Source organism: Ochotona curzoniae, unplaced genomic scaffold (genome assembly GCF_017591425.1).
Source record: "Ochotona curzoniae isolate NIBS_2020 unplaced genomic scaffold, NIBS_Ocur_1.0 scaffold_2476, whole genome shotgun sequence".
Taxonomy (NCBI): Eukaryota; Metazoa; Chordata; class Mammalia; order Lagomorpha; family Ochotonidae; genus Ochotona; species Ochotona curzoniae.
In genome coordinates, this window is record NW_024467095.1 from 12,486,365 (window position 1) to 12,506,907 (window position 20,543).

Here is a 20,543-nt window from a genome sequence, read left to right on the forward strand (position 1 = left end):
AAATCAAGGGTAATTTTTTTTTTCCTGAACCAGACTGTGTTAGGTTTTTTTGGATTGGGGTTTCCGCCAGGCACCTTTTAAATCTTAATTTAGCTGAGCTTGGGCTCCGGGTATGTATGTAATGCTGTAAGGGCAGCAGTAAGATTGTGTACACAGTAAAGCTTTAACACCAGGAAGGATGGTAACTCTGGGGTGAGGAGCAGTTCAGGGAGTGCCTGGAGAGGTTTTGCAGGTGGAGTTAGTTTTGAAGGTTAACTGCAACTTCTCGGTTTGAGCAGGTGAAAAGAATAAGACCCAGCACACAACAGGTGTGTGTTTTAGCGTGTGCATTGCTGCCAGTTCCTACAGGATAAATACTCCTCGGCTTTTCTTACCTGATTCTTGTTGTTCTTTTAAAATCTGCTTCGCCCCTTCATACTTTTTCCTTCAGACTTCAAGAATTACTTTCAACTTCCTTAAAGAAGAAACAAAAAGTCCATGAGATTTGAATCTTCCTCCACATCTCCCAATCAAACCTATAAAAGGTGAAGCATTTCCTTCCTCTGCATTAATGACAAGACGTGCAGCCTTGCTGCTTGCTAAGAACAGCCCCTTCTGGTCTGTGGGTTTTCATTCTGTAACCTCAGAAACCAAATTAATCTTCCTTTTCTGTCACCGGGACAGCTCTGTAGTGGTCTCCACTGGGTTTCTTGTGGACAAATGAGATGAGCATTTTTTTTCATCTTTACCTTATCTGAACTTGTAGTAGAAGTACGAGCCAACTGAAGTGCACTGCTGTGTCTCAGCCTTTGTAGCTTCTAGCAGAGTAACTGTCCTGGGACACAAAGCTGACACTGCCTAGTCTTGGCTGTGACGCTCGTTAAGTGGGAAATTGTGGGAATGTTTTACAGACCTCTTTTCAAACTATTCTCCAAACTTGCTTTGGAACCTGATCTATCATTCTTCACTATCTGTTCCTGATATGCATAATTTGTTGTGGTCTGGACATACTGAAGTTGTTACTCTAAAGATGTGCTAGGCAGTCCTGCTAAACCTTTGCTCTGACTGGCATGACTTCACTCATCTGCATGGCAGCATCCATGATTCTGAGAAGCAGTTGGAAAATAGAAAGGAAGAGTGGTTCCTGCAGTTAAGGCTGTGGCCTGGTCTTGATAGGGTAGGAAGGAGCAAGCTAGGCTAGTGTAGACTCGGGCAGATAGCTAAGGGCTGAAGGGAGAGCTGCCTTGTGTGACGAGTGGCCAGTGGGGCCAAGCAGTACAGGGCAGGAACTGAAGAGAGATGTTTTGGAAAAATTAGACAGGTAACTTAAAAAAGTAAAATCCTGGAGACTCTAAAGGATGAGAGCCTAGCACCCGCAGTTAACAAACTCAAGACAGCTGGGGATAGACACACCTGGGACCAGAGGCTGATCACTCAGGGGGTGGGGAGTAACAAGAAAACACTTTTCTTTTCCTTCTTTTTTTTTTTTTTTTGGTAAGTTTGTTTTTATTTGAAAGGCAGATTTATGGAGAGAGGAGGAGAGGCAGAGAGAGAGAGAGAGAGAGAGAGAGAGAGAGACCAACCTTCCATCCTCTGGTTTACTCCCCAGATGACTGGAGCTGGGCTGGTCTGAAGTCAGAACTCGAGCTTCCTCGGGGTCTCCCATGTAGGTGCGGGAACCCTAGGACTGGGGCCATCCTCCACTGCATTCCAAATTAATGTTGGAAGCTGGACCAGAAGTGGAGTAGCCAGGACTTGAACTGGTGCTCAGGCAGGGCTTAAGGCACTACACTGCAGTGCAGGCCCTGAGGACTTTTCTCAAAGTGCCCCTTAGACCCCTTCTCGAGGATTAAAGACCCCAGATCATTTCCTTCCAATGGCTTTTTTAAGGGTTCACTTGTGTCTTTTCTGTTGTTTTTTCAGTAAGGTCTTTCTGGTTCCCAAGTTCCCTGTCGCTGGACTGCTTGGTTGTGAGAGATGTGCTCTCTGTTCATTTGTAAACCTTTGCTTTGCCCTTTGGTCACCCCTCAGTGTTCATGTCTTCATTCTTGGTGGAATGTGAGATAATCAACTTGGGTGACTAAGCACAAGTGGGCCACACATGGTTGCTTTGGTTTAGTGGTTAAAGTACCCAGACCTGTAGTAGAACCTGTGGGTATGGGCCTAGTGTGATGGCTTAATAGCTAAATCCTCGCCTTGTAAGTGCTAGGATCTCTTATGGGCACCAGTTCACATCCCAGCTGCTCCACTTTCCATCCAACTCCCTGCTTATGGCTTAGGAAAGCAGTGGGTGATAGCTCAAGTCCTTGGGACCCTGCACCCATATTTGAGACCCAGAAGGCGCTTCTGGCTCCTGGCTTCAGATGGGCTCAGCTCTGGCCCATCGCAGCAAACTGGGGAGTGAATTAGAGAGTAGAAGGTCTTTTTGCTTCTTTCTCTCTGTAAATCTGATCCATTTTTCCAATAAAAATAAGTAATTCTTTAAAAAAAAAAAGTGAGTTTGATACCCTCCTGACTCTGACTTCTTGCTGATGTGCACTGTCGGGGTAGAAGTACTCACGTGGGAGGTCTGGTTTGAGTGCCTGGCGTCTCCTTTGATCTGGCCGTTTTGGGAACACAGGAAGTGAACCAGTGGGTTGGGAGTGTGTCTGCATACATGCTCTCGGTTTCTGCCTGCCTCTTTTAAAGATGAAAAAGTATTAATGGGCAGTGATGCCGACTTCCCATTTGGGCACTGGCTCTCCACTTCAGCTTGTCTCAGTCCTGGTTTTTGTAGCCATCAGGGCAGTGAACCAGTGGATGAATATCTCTGTTTCTCTCACTTTCCTTTTTTTCCCTCTCCCTTTCTTTTTTTCTCTCACTATAAATTTCAAATACATAAAGAAATCCTTTTTTTTTAAATTTTTTTTATTTTTTCATTGGAAAGACAGATATACAGAGAGGAGAGACAGAGGAAGATCTTCCGTCCGATGATTCACCCCCCAAGTGAGCGCAACGGCCGATGCTATGCCGATCCGAAGCCAGGAGCCTCTTCCGGGTCTCCCACGCGGTGCAGGGTCCCAAGGTTTTGGGCCGTCCTCGACTGCTTTCCCAGGCCACAGGCAGGGAGCTGGATGGGAAGCGGGGCTGCCGGGATTAGAACCGGCGCCCATATGGGATCCCGGGCATGCAAGGTGAGGACCTTTAACCACTTGCGCCACCACGCTGGGCCCAAGAAATCCTTTTTTAAAAAAATGAAAGCCCAAGTTGAGGTGTCCCTCCTTTATTTCACTACATTTTGAGAATGGTTGAGAGTAGTCTGTGTTTAGCAGACTTATTCTGCCAGGTGTATATGCATCAGCAGCATTGCTCAGACCCTGGGAATGAAGAGCTTACTTTCCTACATCCGTAAGCGGGTCTAGATGGCTGAAGTGTTTCTTCTAAGCATTTTGCTTGTTTATCATTTGCGCAGTCTTCACTCTTTGTATCTTCCATGTGGTTGGGTCGTTGTGGCATATTCCTAACCTTGAGCCAACTTTGTAATGTATTCATTTTAACTTTTAATTCTTTCTACTTTGTGTTTGCCTAGATTTTTGGATTCCTGTGTAACAATTTCTCTTGTGAAATTTTATTTTTGTTTTTTATTTTTTAAAATTTTTAAAAAAACATTTATTTATTTTTATTACAAAGTCAAGATATACAGAGAGGAGGAGAGACAGAGAGGAAAATCTTCCGTCCAATGATTCACTCCCCAAGCGACCGCAACAGCCGGTGCTGTGCTGATCCGAAGCTAGGAGCTAGGAGCTCTTCCAGGTCTCCCACGAGTATGCAGGGTCTCAAGGCTTTCGGCTGTCCTCGACTGCCTTCCCAGGCCACAAGCAGGGAGCTGGATGGGAAGCAGGGCAGCCAGGATTAGAACCAGTGACCACATGGGATTCCGGCGCGTGAAAGGCGAGGACTTTAGCCGCTAGGCCATCATGCCGGGCCCCTCTTCTGAAATTTTAACAATATTTCTTTCTGTTGTCTATTCAGAATCTGTTTGGAACACAGTTTTTCTTCTTGTTTACTCATTTCATAAATTAATCCTAAATTTCAGTAAGTTTGTATTTGTTCCTCTTAAAATTCCAGATTTATAAAAAAAATTCCAGATTTATTTTTTATGAAGGAATTTGCACATTGATACTTTGATGTGATGCTGTAAATAGTGCATGTAGAGGTAGGATATGTAATCTCACAGATAGGGACCTTGTTTTCTTGGAATAAGGGCTGGGTTAGTCGCATTTTTGATGTCTTATTGTTTTCCATCTTTGATTCCCTATAAAAGTAAGGCAGTTTGGAGTGTAAGCTCTGGTGTTGTGAAATTTCAGATGATGAAATTGGATCGGCTGTACACTGTACTAGTGCCTCATCTGTGAAATGAGATTGATGGTTTCATTGGGGGTATTGAGGAGATGTGTGCGTGAAGTGCCTAACTGGATCCTTGGCACGTAGTAAGCGCCCAGTTTAACCACTTCTCTTGTTGTCAGCTCTTCTTCCTCGCAAGAGCATTTAGTGAATAGCAGGACAGGTATGCTAAGATATTATTATAATTACAGCCATTTTATTGTTTAGAAGTTGTGGTTTGGTGAGGGTAGTTACGGACTTTCTGTATTTTTTTTTTCATTCTAGAATGCTACCGTGACTTTTTAAATGAGGACTTTGATGTAAAGGCGTACACTTCCCAGTCTATTCATCAGGCTGTAATTGCTGAACAGCTAGCAAAACTTGCCCAAGGAATCAGTCAGTTGGATAAAGAGCTACATCTACAGGTAATGCCCATCTTTTGGTTCCTATGAGTTATTCAACCTAATGTGATCATACCATTATTAAATCCAGACACATATATTGTTATTGTCCATGATACAGTTTTGCAGATAAAGGAATTTTTCCCTCTCCCTCCTTTGCCTCTTTCCCGTTTTCACCTCCCATCTATTTTCCCCCTTATTATCACAGTAGTATAATCCTTTAGTAACAGCTATTGTTATTTGAATAACAGTTTGTGTTATTTAAGTGTTTCATGGCATTGTAAGTATAGGCAGAGATGGAACATTTGGCGTCATACCCGCAAAGGTTTATTTAACTGTTTCATTGGGAGTCCTTTTATTCGAGAGTAGAGGTGTAACCTGCAACATATGCTTACCTCCTGGGATTCTAGTCTCCATTATATAGTTCATCTACAGAATAGATGTGTATAGTTGGTTACCTGTATTTACTTTGTACTTTTGAAGGCTGTTTTATGTCAGAGCATAGGATATTTGTCCTTTGGGGACTGACTCATTGAATTAAACATAATGGTCTCCAATTGGGCCATTGTGTAGCAAATGGTTTAAATCTAAATGCGTGTTTATATGAACAAATCCATAACTTACCAGTGTTGATGTTTTTTTTTCTGTCAAGTTTATTTACAAGAGGAAATCACAGGATAACATTCAGGGATAGAGTGGGCAAAGAGGGGGAGGGTGGGGGAGAGATGTTTCTGCTTTCATTTTACATCCTCCTCCCACTGTGAGCCTGGGAAGGGGAGTGTTGTATACTGCGACCTCTGGGCCCAGGTGAGCGGAAGTGAAACCCGGGGAAGAGGATACATGACTGACAAGTAGGCAGACTGTATTACGTAAGGCAGGGAGGTATGGCTTCCAATTTATGAGTTTAAGCGTTCTATCTACCTGTTTGATTTCATTCCCTCCTGAGATTTCTGACCACTGTTTCTTTTTTTAAGATTTATTTATTTTTATTGGAAAGTCAAATACACAGAAAGGAGGAGAGACAGAGAGGAAGATCTTCCATCCGATGATTCACTCCCCAAGTGACTGCAATGGCCGGAGCTGAGCTGATCCGAAACCAGGACCCTTTTCTGGGTTTCCCATGTGGGTGCAGGGTACTAAGGCATTGGGCCATCCTTTAATGCTTTCCCAGGCCACAGGTAGGGAGCTGGTTGGCAAGTTGGGCTGCCAGGATATGAACCAGCGCTAGGCTACCACACTGGCCCCTTCTGACCACTATTGTTAAGGGTTTCTGAAGGATGTAATTTCATCTTATCTTCTATTGCTACTTCCTGCTGATGAGCAACATATAATGCCTGCACATTCAGAAATCCTTACCTGTGCTAGATTCAGAAATCCCTGGTATATTATCAAATGGATCCATCTTAGAAGCCATAGAAAGTGTAACTGGTTCCAGTGGCTGTGTCCCCTCCACTGTCATTACCACTGTGAGAAGTCACTGGCCTTTTTTCTGTGTGACATCCAAGGGCTCTGCTGGTTCATAGGAGCAGGTTGGTTGTTTTCCATGTATACCTGGGCATGGTTCTTGCCCCTGTACCGGAGTCGACGTGAGAGGTGGCACGATGTGTACTGTATATCCTGATGCCAGGACACAGACCTTGGTCTCTGGTTTTTCAGACAGGAGGGACTGACAGGACATGAAAGACCAAGTTTCCTGCAGATGCCATCACTGGGATTCCTATTCAGGATCCATTAGGTAGTTGGCCTGCCCTCAGTGGGGCTCCCTTCCCAAAGACCCCTGGCCAGGCTCAGTGGTGGACCCTGGTCTGCCACTCCCACACCTGCATTTTGGTTTTCCGCATGTAGCCTACCTAGAACTGGAGAGACCCCGGCTGACCCTCTCCCAAACTGGTGTTGTGGCATGCTGTGGCTGTGGTCTGCCTCTTCCCAGACCGGCATTGGGTGCATTTTGGGTACAAGCTTCCTAATACCCTTGATGTTCTTGGCCTGCCTGCTTCTAGATCTTTGCATTGGCTCACTATCGTTTCAGCCTGCTTAGGACACTGGTGACACGCCTCTGGCTGGCCACCGCCCCAGACCAACATGGTGGCATGCCATGAGTGTGGCCTGCCCTGGACCTAGAGTCAGGAGTTTGGCTTACCTCTTCTTGACTGGCTAATATTTATTCAAAGGCTTGTCAGTTGTCCATGATTACTTCAGACAAAATGTCTGTGGGGTTGAAGACTTGCTGTAGAAGTTGGGCTGGAGGTGTAGGCCAGAACTGCTTTCAGCCATGGCCTGATTTCCTGAAGTTAGTGTTGTGTGACACACTGAGATCCAGTAGCAGCTTCCAGGGAGGATCAAGAGGAGAGGTTGGTAAAAATGTGTTTGCCTTAAAGTGCAGCAGCCTTAATACAGAGAAAGCTAATGTGTCGCTGAAGAAATGAAAAGAAAATCAAGAACCTTCTTGAAGAAAATGATGCTACTGTATGATCTGAGTCAGTGAAGAATTTAATCGGAAGAAAGTGTTTTGAAGAGATAGAACTAGCAAAAAAAATCAAAATGCATGAGATACAGTTTCCACCCTTGTGTTATTTTTTTTTAAGTTATTTTGTATTAAAAGAAGGCATTATAGAGAGGAGGAGAGACAGAGAGAGAGAGATGTCCTCTGTTGGTTCACTCCCCAAATGGCCACAATTGCCAGAGCTGACATCAATTTGAAGCCAGGAGCCTGGAGCTTTCACTGCGTCATCCATATGGTGCAGGGGCCCAAGGACTTGAGCCATCTTCTGCTATCTCCCAGGCCACAAACAAGAAAGTTTACTCAAACCAGCAGCCATATTTGATGTCAGTGCCACAGGCTTAAATCTGACCTTTCATACTATATGGCCGGGCCTCCGCTCCAGTGCTATTTTTAAAAATATTTATTTATTTGAGAAGCAGAGCGACACACACACACACAATCTTCCACACACTGGCTTACTCCTCAAATAGCCACATGGCCAGTATTGGATCAGCCAAAGTCAGGAGCCTGTAATTCCATTCTGTGTGTCAGCAGGAAACTGGATCTGAAGTAGAGTACGTAAAACTGATACCTGCATTCTGCTGTGAGTCTAGCCTCACAAATGGTAGGTAGCTTAAGCTGCTGGTGGCATAGAAACGAGTCCCCCTACTGTTACCTTTGTAAATGAATGAACAATTGTATAACTAGGAAACCCAGAGCTGATATGTAATGAAGCATATTTACTTAGCCTTTTCCTTTATTAACCAGTGGTGCAGCTTAGAGAGCACTGGGATGGCTGTTAAGATCACTTTAATCCTAAAATTATGATTACATTTTTAGAGGTCTGTGTTTGACAAATCGTTAGAATGCTTTTAACTGTCAGGCTTGGGTTAGACTGTGGGGATAGAGGAGGAAAATGTGTCTTGCCTTTCTGAGGACTCACACAGTTGTTGTGGCACATACACAGAAAGAATGACAGGCAAGTTATCGCTGCTTTATTTTTATTTTGTTAAATTGGCAGAAGAAGGGAAAAGGAGGAGGAGACCAGAAGGGATGGAGAGATGCCTTCCGTTTGCTTGTTTACTTCCACAGTGCCCAGGAAGGCCGGGCTGGGAACTCAGATCCAGCCTTGCCTGGAGCACAGGGCCTCTGCCGCTTTTCAGGTGTACGTTAGCAGCAGAGTGCATTCAGCAGTGGAGCTGGCACAGGAACCCAGGCTCTCACAGAGGGGCAGTGGGTGTTGGAGCAGTGTTGTAAATGCCACATACCTGTCTTCAGCAGAAATTGTAACATGTGTATGGGAGTTGGGGAAAATGTACTTAATTGTGTCTGGAGTTCTAGGAGGTAGCCATTTGCAATTCTTTGTGCCCTTTGGTGCTTGCTGTTTTTGTTGTTTCTGGCATGTAGTGCCTTCTCCGCAGGAATCAGTTAAGAACCTGCTAATAACATGTCAAACACTTTCATAATCCCCTTTGTTTTTTCCTTGTTAATGTTTGCTCCTTTTGTACATAAACTGATTTATTTTTTTCTCGATTTTTCAGGTTGTTGCAAGACATGAAGATTTACTGGCACAAGCAACTGGAATTGAATCTTTGGAAGGTATACTTGTTTTATCTGTTACAGAGGACGCAGCGCTAAGGCAGGGATTGACTAGCTGTTTCTGATAAGAATTGGGTAGTAAATAGTTCAGACTCTTCAGGCTACACAGTCCTCTGCTGCAGCTGCTTACCACTGCTATGAGAGTAAAAGCAGCCAGATAACATAGAAATGCAAGTGCATGGCTGTGTTTGAGTAAAAGTTAAATAGAGCCTTGCTGATTCCTGAGTACAACTATTGGGGTTCAAATCCTCGCTTTCATTATTGCTCTGTGTGACTTTAGCAAATGGCTTCCCCTTTCTGGACTCTGTTTTCCTTCCCATAAAACAGCACGCGGTTCCTCAGACCCACGCAAATGTTTAGTTAGTGGATTAAGGGTGAGAGTAGATCTAATTGTGGCATCTGAGGGGTTGACTTGGTGGGCTGTCTTTAGTTCTTTGGAGAGAGTTGGTTATGTAATCAGTTCATTCTAGCTTCTCTGCTTCGTGGTTCACTCTACAACTCTCCGGGCACACTCCCTCCACCATTTGAGACTGTGACTCTGTCTATAGTCTGAAATATACCTATGCCTTCCCAAGAAGCTCATCTCAGGTATAATAATAATAATATAATAATAATAATAAACTGGCTAGTACATAGGGTTACTAACAGTGCTAACATAGTAGTATTCTAAGGGTTAAATTGTTAAGAAGATGCTTAGAACAATGCCCGTGTATATTTAGTGTTCCTACAATTGATGAAACATCAACACTGTCAGAGTAGATAACAGTGGAAATAGGCTTACATTTTTTTATCATTAGTTTCTTGGAGTCTTTCTTTGAAAGTTCTTTCAGTGAAAGTGTAGTATAATAATAATACATTGCATTTCTATTTTTATGAATCCTTATGTTTTATTTGGCTGAATCTTCTATGAGTTTTTTTTGTTGTTGTTGTTTTGTTTGATTCTCTGACCGACACAGCAGCTGGGAGGCCTGATTGTACAGGCGCTATGCTGGGCCACTGCGGGGACACAGTCCGCATGTCGGGGAGGGGATGCCAGTGGTGCTGGGGCTGGCGGGGAGGTCTTCGGAGTCTCGGTGACGGGGCACACCCTCCAAGGCGAGCAGGCAGTGGTGCGGCGCGGGGCCCTGCTCCTTCCTACTGCGACCGTCTGCTTGCACCTCTGTCACATCTTCTTTCTCTTGCACTTCAGCCTAGCATCCGCTTCTTCTTCCACTTGACTCTCAGGGCGCGGAGGTGTCCACAAAGATGGCGCTAAAGCCGAGAGCTGACTCTTGTATGAATTTTTAATTTTCTCTGGATTTATATGAAATTACGGCTCAGAAATAGGAAATGTTATTGTTGCGCTCCTTGTTATCACTTATGTTGTGATTACTGTTACTAATCACTAGACATCAAAAGAAAGCTACATGATTTTTCCCTCTGTTGACCACATGCTTGAGGAGGGATGGTTGTGTTTGCTGGAATGCAATATTCTTTAATGCTTCCACCGGTATTTCTTATGCACTGAAGGGTTTTAACTTACTGTCATCATCTGCAGTTTTCTTAAGACATCCTACTGAAGAACTTAGAATTTTTGGAAATAGTGAATAAAAACCTGGGATAGGTCTACTGCTGTGTTCTTGGGAAAAGTAAGAAATTGTAAATACTAATTTATCTAATATTGTAACTTTAATCATTGTTTTTTGACTTGTAATCTTTTGTTCATTTTTAGTCAACCATATTTTTTTGGATTTCGAACATAGTCTTTTTTTTAAAGCAAATCATAAGGTTTTATTTATTTAAAAGATTTATTTATTTTTGTTGGAAAGGCAGATATACAGAGAGGAGGAGAGACAGAGAGGAAGATCTTCCAGCCATTGGTTCACTCCCCAAGTGACCGCAACGGCCGGTGCTGTGCTAATCTAAAGCCAGGAGCTAGGAACTCTTCCTGGTCTCCCACGTGGGTGCAGGGTCCCAAGGCTTTGGGCCGTCCTCATCTGCTTTCCCAGGCCACAAGCAGGGAGCTGGATGGGAAGTGGAGCAGCCGGGATTAGAACCAGTGACCATAATGGGATCCTGGCACGTACAAGGTGAGGACTTTAACCACTACACTATTGTGCCGGGCCCATAAGGTTTTATTTAAGATATGTAAGGATAGCACTGGAGTACATAGATTTTGAATGAGTATAGAAATTGATTTTTTAAAGAGTGGAATTTCAAATAACCTCTCCAATTATGGAAAGCCTAAGTATAAAATTTAGGGTCTACGTTCCAGAAAATATTTACTGTTTTGTTAGACCTGGAGGATAAAAGCAGTATATACTTACTGCCTATGTTAATTACTTATATAGTATAATTCATTGAATTGGTAGATTTTGACGGCTTGTTCTGGGAGAGATTCTGAGTTAAGCTTTTAATTATACATAAGTGAATGAAAATGCTTTCCTGAATTTCAGGAGTTTATCCTCTACTTCAGTAAAACATGAACACACACACACGTATGTTTATTAGAAAGTTTTAATGTTTGTGGAAAATGTGGATTATGCAAAACCTACATGAAACCTAGATTTCAATTTTGGAAGGCAACAAAATAAGAATCTTATGAATAGATTTTTTTCCATGAACTTCAGAACCACACTTATACAATTGGATATGTAATAACCTAATATAACTAGAGTTATGCAAAAGTACAATATATATTAGAAGACAATAGCAAAATCTTAATTGGAGTATTCGTTAAATGTTTTTGTTAAACCAAGGCTTAAGCTTAAAGGAATAGAAAGAAGTTTATCTGAACAGAGATTGTGAACCTTTTCTTTCCTAAGGGCCATTTGGATATTTTTAACATCATTCACAGCCCATACAAAATTATCAGCTTAACAATTAGCCTGCTGGGGCTCATGGTCTGATCATGGAATCCTTGTGTCAAAGCCGGGCCGCCTCAGTGACTCAGAGCAGTGGACAGCATGGCTAGTTTCACATGGAGGATACGACAGTACAGTAGAACCTACAGAAGACACCTGGTATCAGAACAGAGGACGGAGGACAGAATAATTCAATCAACTACCCCATCAAAGTGTTGGCAATGAAAATCTAAGCAAATGGAGACTGTAACGTGGACTATGTTGGCCAGGGAATTCTGGAGAGATTTCATTGTGCTTGGAGTAGCGAGATTGGCAGCAATTCAGAACTGTTCAACTATCAAAACCACTTGAGCAGAGCCCTCGGAACATGCCCCACATTGGAGACCCTGGGTTGGTTGGGAGGCTGGATGTGGGTTTTCCTCTTATCTCTCTTCTTCCCCCAGATGCAGGAAGGAAAAAAGAGAATGTGATAACAGTAGTCACCTTTTTCTTTTTTTGTACTTGTACAATGCATATAACAAAAATTGATCATTTTAACTGTTTTAAAGTATATGACTCAGCAATATTAATCCCATTTATAGTGTCTTGCAGCCATTGCCATGATGCACTTTGAGAATGTTTCATCACCCTAAGTGGGAACCCTGTACTTTATACGCCAGGCAGTTATTGCCTAGTCCCTGTCAGGCTTTCGTTTTGCAGTAAGGGTTAGAAAGACTAGTTACAGGCTTTTACAACAGTACAGGTGGAAGATGTTGGTTGCTTGGGTTAGGATTGTGGCAGAAAAAGTTAAAACGATATATGGTGTATGTGTATCTTTTAAAAATTCAGTGTTTTTTTTTTTTTTTAAATGTGGCTTTCCTTTGAGTTCTTCCAAATGTGTATAGCCAGTGGCAACTGCTTTGTCTTCCCAGGTGTTCTTCAGATGATGCAGACGAGAATTGGGGCTCTGCAGGGGGCTGTGGACAGGTACTGTTGTTCAGTTTGTAAATTAATAGAATGGAAGTGTATTCTTTGATATTAGAAAATGATTTTATTTTCACTCTTTTTCCCCCTCCCTCTCAGGATGAAAGCAAAGATTGTTGAACCGTACAACAAAATAGTAGCTCGCACTGCACAACTGGCAAGGCTTCAGGTACTTTCTCACTTTCATTTCTTTGTACTGTAACATTCATGAATGTGGACAAGTGGAAAATTTGAAGAGTGTGACATCACAAGAAATAATAGAATTGGGACAGAATGTCAGAGAAACGCCTTGGCAGGGGGTGGAGGGAATCTAAGACGACTTACCATGTCCGATTAAGAAAAAGCTACAAGTTGGATCTGCTCGTGTGAGTTGCTTGAACTCATCACTGCAGTGTGTGAGTGGTGTTTCGTAGTTTCTTGTGTACAGGTCTTTTATCTCTTGCTTAAACTTATTCCTCAGTTTCTTTTTTTGCAGAGTAAGTGGCATTTTTTTTTTTAAATTTCTTTTCTTGAGAGTGTTTTCTTAGTGCATAGACCTGCAATTGATTATGCGAGGTCTGGTGACTTTGTTGATTATTCTTAGCAGGTTTTTTTTTTTTTTTTGGTGGCATCTTGGATACTTTCATTTTTAAAAATTTTTCCTGATTTATTTCTAAGTTAAAAGGTCTGGATAGGACTTACAGTACTATTTTGGGTGCAAGTGGAGAAAATGGACATCCTTATATATATATTTTTTTTTCTGTTCTTAAAGGAGTTTTTAGCTTTTCGCTAGTGTATTACCTGTGGGCTTATCATATATGGCCTTAATTGAGTTGAAATACAGTCCTTCCATAGCTTTTTTGTTGAAAATTTTTATCATGAAAGGATGTTAAACTTGCCAAATATCTTTGCTGTATCTGCTGAGGTGATGTGTTTTTTTCCCCTTCATTTTACTAATGTGATACATCACACGTTTCTATTTGTGTATATTGAATCAACCTTGCATCTCAGGAATGATCTCTCCTGGTTATGGTAGGGATTCTCTTAATGTGCTGTTGAATTCAGTTTGATACTGTTTTGTTGAGCTTTTTGTCTATCTAGATCCGAGGTACTCTTTCTTTCTTTCTTTCTTTCTTTCTTTCTTTTTTAAATAAAGTTTATTTAAAAGGTGAGGAAATCACAGATTTCTTGGGTCATTTTCAGAAGTAGAGTAGACCGGGAGCGGAAAGGTAGGCGATAGAGAAATGTTCCTGCCCTCCCTTCTCCTTTCCTTATGTCCAGGGGAAGAAAGGGAGCACCCCTCCCTGTTGCCAGGCTTTTTAGAAGCCTGGAGTCGGGAGTGGTTACATGATACCACCCCAGGACCAAGAGAGGGGTGTTCATCCTGGGGAGGGGCTGCAGATGGTAAGTGGGTAGATGGCTGGGGAGGTGTGGCCTCCAGCTCTTGAGCTCCACATTGAACTGTGCCATTGCTTTTCCTGCTCTGAGATTTCTGACCCTGAGTCTTAAAGATTGCTGAAAAATACAGATTCATCACATCTTCTGTAGCTGCTGTTGATCAGGGGCTTAGGGCTTGCCTGTCTCAGGTGCAGCAATTTCTCCCTGTCTCAAGCTGTAGAATTTCCACTCAGTCAGTGCTGTGTCCCTGCATTGTGTCACTGCTCTGAGAAGTTGTTGGCCTCCGAAAAGATAAGTTAATCAGCATGAGCAAAATTGGAAATAACCAAATAGCAGATGAAGTGCTCTTTAAGAAGGGAAGAATCTGTTTTATTCTTTTCCAATTACTGGGTGATGATAGATTGCCCCTGTGCAGATTATTATGCAGCTTGAGCATAAAGACTTTTTAATGTCCCTTTCGGTGAACAGATTACCGTTAGAGTGGAGGTGACAGATTCCATTCATTACTGCACAGGCTTCTCTTTGTTCTGTAAGTTTATTTTCTAAGGCCTGTCATTGTCTATGACTATCTGAGACAGAGTGTCCCTAGACCTGGGTGCTTGCTGTAGACATTGTTCTGGAGGCTGGTTCTGTGGTGGTAGCATGCTAAATCTCTCCCTTACGGTTACCACCTTCAGTCTTGATTGCTGCACATCCGAACCAGCTCCTTATTTATGGCTGGGAGAGCAGTGAAAGATGGCTTAAGTCCTTGGGCCGTTACAGCCACGTGGGACACATGAAAGATCTTCTTATTCGAGCTGTTGTGGCCATTTGGGGAGTAAACCAGTAGACGGAAGAGTCTCTCTGTCTCTCATCTTTAAATAAAAATCAAATGAACCTTAAAAAGACAAAAACAAAAAGTTAGTATCGAGAGTAGGCCAGATTAACCTATAGCAATAATAAGGTTTTTAAAATTAGCTTCTTATGACATACCAATCTATATATACCAACATCTCCTAATCTTTTATTAGAAGAACTCATTAGGGAGTTCTAGTTCCAGACAGACCACGAGAAGAGGTGGGAATAAACATTTCCACCTTGTGCCTATTGCAATGGCTCAATGGCTAAATCCTTACCTTGCAAGCACTGGGATCCCATCTGGGCAATGGTTCATGACTTGGCCACTCCACTTCCCATCCAGCTCCCTGCTTGTGGCCTGGGAAAGTGGTCGAGGATGGCCCAAAGCCTTGGGACCCTGCACCTGTGTGGGAGACCTGGAGGAAGCTTCTGGCTCCTGGCTTTGGATTGACTGAGCTCAAGTTATTGTGGCCATTTGGAGAGTGAACCACCGGAAGAACTTTGTCTCTCCTCTTCATAACTACCCAATAAAAATAAATAAATCTTTTTTTTGGTTTCTAGTTTGCTGTCATTATGAATACTATTGCTGTGCAAATAAGTCAATATTTCTTTCCATAAGTTATAAGCTAAGAATGGGATTTTTAGATTTCAAGATTTTCAACTTCGGTTTTATTAAATAATGCCAAATTATTTTCCCAAATGGTTGTACCATTTCTACTAGCAGTGTATGGTTTGTGTATTTGTTAATACTTAGTGTTGTACTTTGTACTTTTTTTTTTTTGGTAAGAGAGTATGTTATTTATTGAAAAGATGGAGTTAACAGAGGTAGAGTGGGGAAAGATATCTTCTCTGCTGATTCGCTTCCTAAATGACCAAAGCTAGGCCAGGCCAAAGCCAGGAGAGCAGACCTCTGTGTGAGTCCTTCATGTGGGCGGACTAGATCTGGGACTCCAGTGGGAACTCGGGTGTGAGACGGTGGTGATGCAGCTGGCATTGTGAGTAGCATGTTGTGCATCTTATGCAGACACTCTGTGGGCTTTGGTGGGCTCAGCCTTAATGATTACACGCCTGTTCCTCTTGCCCGTTTTGAAGTTGGATTGTTTTCCCCAACTGCCCTTGCATCTATAGAATTCTTAGTTCCTTTCTTCATGTAGAAGGCATTCAGTTGTGTTCTGGCTTCCAGCTTAGCGATTGAGAAGCTGTCATTCTGATCATGGTCTTTTGAAGGTAAAATTGTAGTTTTCCTTGGTTTCTTTGAAGATCTTTTTTTCTGATTTGCTTCAGTTTCAGAATATGGTTTTGTGTTATCCCTCCCACATGCAGTTCACTTTTTTTTCTTCTCTGTGTGAATTTTCCCTCATCTTTTGGAAGCCGTGATTTCTTCAAATATTCACCATTCTTCCATTTTGTTTTGATTGTAAGTGAATGTATAGTCACTTTTCTCACTTGTTTTTGTCTTTCCATGCCTTTATCTGGCACTGTTTCTGTCGCATTCTTCAGCTGCTAATAGCTGGTGGTTAAGCTATTTTATTTATTATTACTTTGCTAAATTTTGGTCATTGTGTGGCGTGAAAGTTCAGGTGTTTCTTTTCTGGAAATGCGTCACATATCAAATTTTTTTTTCCTCTGGTCATATTCTGCTGAGACATGATGTGAATCTGAGAGACACTGTATTTGGAAACTTTGTGGCTTTGTTTTTGTGATGTTTGCTGGTCCTAGCTAAAGGAATTGAACCACTTTCCCTGGTTGACCAGCATCTCTCTTTTTAAAAATGTATTTTATTTATTATTTGAGAAGGAGAGACAGAGAAAGATCTTCCATCTGCTGGTTCATTTCCTACCTGGCCTCAGCCAAAACCAGGAACCAGAAGCCAGGAGCCAGGAATTCTATCTGGGTCTCCTGTGTAGGTTGCAGGGTGTGAAGTATTTGGGTGTATTACCAGGGAGCAGAGTGGGAAATAGAGTAGCCAAGACTGAGACCCTAAACATCACTTTGATGATGTGAAAAGTGTCAGGTTAATTTACTGTGCCACAATAATGTCTGCCTCGAGGCTACCTTTTCACTTTCTTTCTTTTTTTTTTTTAAGGCATTTATTTATTTATTTGCAAGGCAGAATGACAGAGGGAAAGAACACACACTTCATCTATTGTTTCACTTCTCACATGGCCACAGGTGGAAATCAGGAGCCAGGAGCCAAGGGCTTGAGCGGTCACCCTCTGCTTCCTGCGCTCCAGAGCTGGAACTGGCATTTGCATCCTGATATGGGGTGTGGGCATCCCTAGTGGTGGTTTCACCTTATAGTGCCACAGCCCTGCCTGCCTACTTCTGTTGTGCTGTACAATTTGTTTGAAAGGTTAATTTTTGGAATATATGAATCCTTCAACAAAGGCTTGTTTTCTCTGTGACAGCAGGAGTTATTACCACTCCAAGATTTAAGATAAAGTCTATAGTCAATTTGGAACTGTCCTCCCATTGATCGTCTCAGAGGTTCTGATTGGCTGGAGTTAGCCAGCCAGTGTTTTCAGATTAGAACTTCATTTGCTTCTTTACTCCGTTGTTCTTTCTTTTTTTGCTTCACTTTTGGTCTGGCATTCCTAATTGTGATACTATTTCTTTTATTATTTGAGATGCTTCACAAAATGTTTTAATTTTTAATGGGTGAAAGTTAAAAACTCAGTTTGCTATTACTCAAAAGCCACAAGTTTCATTTGATCTTTATAAAACAGATGTCTGATTGTTTCATTGTCTTGATAAAAATTTGGTAATTCCTTACCAAGAAGCAGAATGAAATTCTGTATTCTTAACTGTGGCGTTTAAGCCTGTTTGTAATAGGGTCTCTGCTCGACTTTGTCAATATTACTTTTTATCTTGAAATATTGACCTAAGCTCTAGTCTACAGAGCTACTTAATGTTTCTGGGGGTGTGAGCATATCTCAGTTTACTTCCTGCCTTAGATCTGAGTGTTCTTGTCACCGACAGATTCCGATGGCTGTGTTGGCTCTTGGGTATTCAGTTTTTGGCTTGTTGCATATCCTGTAGTTATTTTCATTATGACACTTTCTGCAAACCCTTGCCCTTCCTCATATTCTCTGTGAAAGAGCTCCTTGAGAGTTATGATAATACATTATTAAGCTTTGAGTCTCCATCCTCAGCGTACTGGTAATGTACCCAATATATAAGCTGATTTGTCCTTTGGCTATATTAGTCATGGTTATTGTACTTTTTTCTAAATGTAGTATATGTGATTGAACAGAATTCATAATAGTAACATTTTTGATGTACTTGCACATATTGCTTATTATAGTTTGAGAAATGTTACATTAGCAGAGTTTGGATGTCTCAGTCTTTCTCAGATGATGGAGAAGACATGTCTCCATGTTTTTTTCAAAAGGGTCAGCCGGATAAGGGTACCCGCATGCCACACGGACATGGGGCAGTGGGCAGCTTCTGCCTCCCGTAGCAGCCCGGTGCTCGTCCTGAGAACAGTCCCTCATTATCCTTGCCTGTGTGCTGCTTCCTGCAGCTGCCAGCTGCCTTTTTCTCCTTACTTGTTCATTGTTAGGTTTCTTCTTTGCTTTTGTTGTCTCAAGGCTTCTGCCTTTCGCCAGCTCAGTTTCTACCCTTTCTTTGCACATGATGCAGGCATGAAGCAGCGGCATGGGGGCATTGGTGTGGAGGTGATCTCACTAATGCCTGATGATAGACTATGTGTGGCTGTCTCCTGTGATCTGATCAGTGTGTCTGAGATTACAAGGTGTTGTGACCTGAAATACAGTGAATACATACGGACTAGCCCATGGAAGCGGCTTTCCCCAAGTGGGTTATGGGCACTGTCAGTGCCCAGAGCCCAGGGAGGCTGTTCCAGGGCTTTAGTGTTCAACTTTTAGGTTAAAATACATACTAAAGCAGTAGTCCCTGTTAATTTGTAATTTGAATATTATTTCTAGGATTTTTTTTTTTTTACTTTTTTTCTTTTAACCAAAACTATGCATAAATCACCCTGTAGTTCTTTTACTGAAAGGTTGGAAATACACAAAGATGGTGTTATTAGCTAAGAAAAACAATTATGATGATGTATTTATATACTTGGTCCAATAAAATGAAATTTTCTAAAATATTCTAATATTTTGGACAAAGAATAGAAAGTAACTTTGATTTTAGTAAGCTTTAAGGTCTTTTCTACAGAGGTCATGGGAATGCTTTTTTGTTGGGAAAAATCTACTGTTATAGCCTACATGTGCATCTTACAGTATAGTTTTTTTTTTTTAATAAAAAGATTTATTTATGTATTTGAAATGCTGCAAAGACAGAGAGAGGCCTTCCATCCACTGGTTCACTCCCAGAATAGTTCTAACAGCCAGTTATGCCAGGCCAGAACCAGGAGCCTGACATTCCAGGTCGGTCTGCCACCTGGGCGTCGGGGATTTGACCTTTCCAGGCACGCCGGCAGATAGCTACATCAGAGCAGAGTCACCGGGACCCAAACTTGTATTCCCATGTGCAATGTCAATGTGGTAGGTGGTGGCTTAATGCACTCTACCACAATGCCAGCCCTAAGTATTTAAGCAGTAAGTTAAATTTTGTAAAATTTAGTTTACCTTTTTGTTTCCAACTCTAGATCTTAAATATGTGAGAATTTTGCATTTTTATTCCTCCTTTTGTTCAGTATGTTTTTTTGGGGGAAGTGATAAGAAACTTACTTTTGCCTCCAAGCTAAGTATTAGTAATTTTAAGACTGTATTTACATAGGATTTTGCAATTCATGAGATGTTTTCAGGTGTTTTAAACTACTGAATTTTTATAATTTGTTATTTTGTGAATGGTCCATTACTTATCGGTGAATAAACTCCAGTTCTGAAAGCCATTTGCTGAAGTTCATTTAGCCATTCTGCTGCATAGTTAAGAAACTGAAATAGGATTTCTTTATCTAAATTTAGGATTCTTGCTGTTGATTCTGTGGAATCTGTTTTTAAAAAAGAAAATTGAGTTCCTGCTTTTCAGAAGCTTGCTGTGGGTAAAGAAAGCAAAATTAAAGTCTTGTTCACAAAGGACAGATGAAGGAAGCAGGGACTATCGGAAGATCAGTTTAGCCGGAATTTTGAGCCCCGGCTCCCCTGTGCCTCGCTCGGTCTGACGCATGATGCCCAACGCTCTGGAGTGTTCTTTCTGCAGTGAAAGTTTGGACTAGATCTGTGGTTGTTTCCAGCTATAATATACTGATTCCTTTTATTGGATATTTTAATCTTATGCAAGTGTAAGAGATTTAAACTGTTCATGTTTTGGAAAAACAACTTATTTTTATTATGAAACATGAGCCTTCACTTCCCATCATCATTTATTGTAAAAAAAAAAACCATTACACTGTAGAGACTGCTACGGAAGCTAAGTACTTTGGCCAAAAAGAGAATGTGTAATCTTTCTTTCTTGCATTTCATTTTGAGTTGACATATAGTCAGTTTGGCTCTGGAAGGAAGTTTGTGTAAGAAATTTGTTGCCTTATAAACTATTTTGAAATCTAAAGGCTCTTTGGAAGTTTTAATATTTTAACTATTTTTATTCTGTTCACTTTGTGTCGGCATTTCCATTTGAAACATTGGAGAGACTTTGATGTTCCTACTTCATCTTTCTTTAATTTGGGCTATTAATTAATTAAAGTGCACACGATGCAGGGAAGCAGGAAAGAATGGCTGAGAGGGATGT

The 20,543-nt window shown here is 41.7% G+C and overlaps 1 protein-coding gene across 9 annotated transcripts in view; it reads left to right on the forward strand.

Annotated features, from left to right (window-relative positions):
* COG5 (component of oligomeric golgi complex 5) overlaps positions 1-20,543 on the forward strand; it is a 215,546-nt gene that overhangs the window by 1,132 nt on the left and 193,871 nt on the right. For 7 of the 9 annotated variants that reach the window (XM_041002465.1, XM_041002469.1, XM_041002466.1 and 4 more), the window contains exons 2-5: positions 4,627-4,766; positions 8,766-8,823; positions 12,578-12,632; positions 12,729-12,798. In XM_041002465.1, coding sequence (XP_040858399.1) covers positions 4,627-4,766; positions 8,766-8,823; positions 12,578-12,632; positions 12,729-12,798 — 323 coding nt within the window. Of the gene's footprint in view, positions 1-4,626; positions 4,767-8,765; positions 8,824-12,577; positions 12,633-12,728; positions 12,799-20,543 lie in introns of those variants that run through there. The other 2 variants (XM_041002471.1, XM_041002473.1) reach the window with 2 other exon arrangements.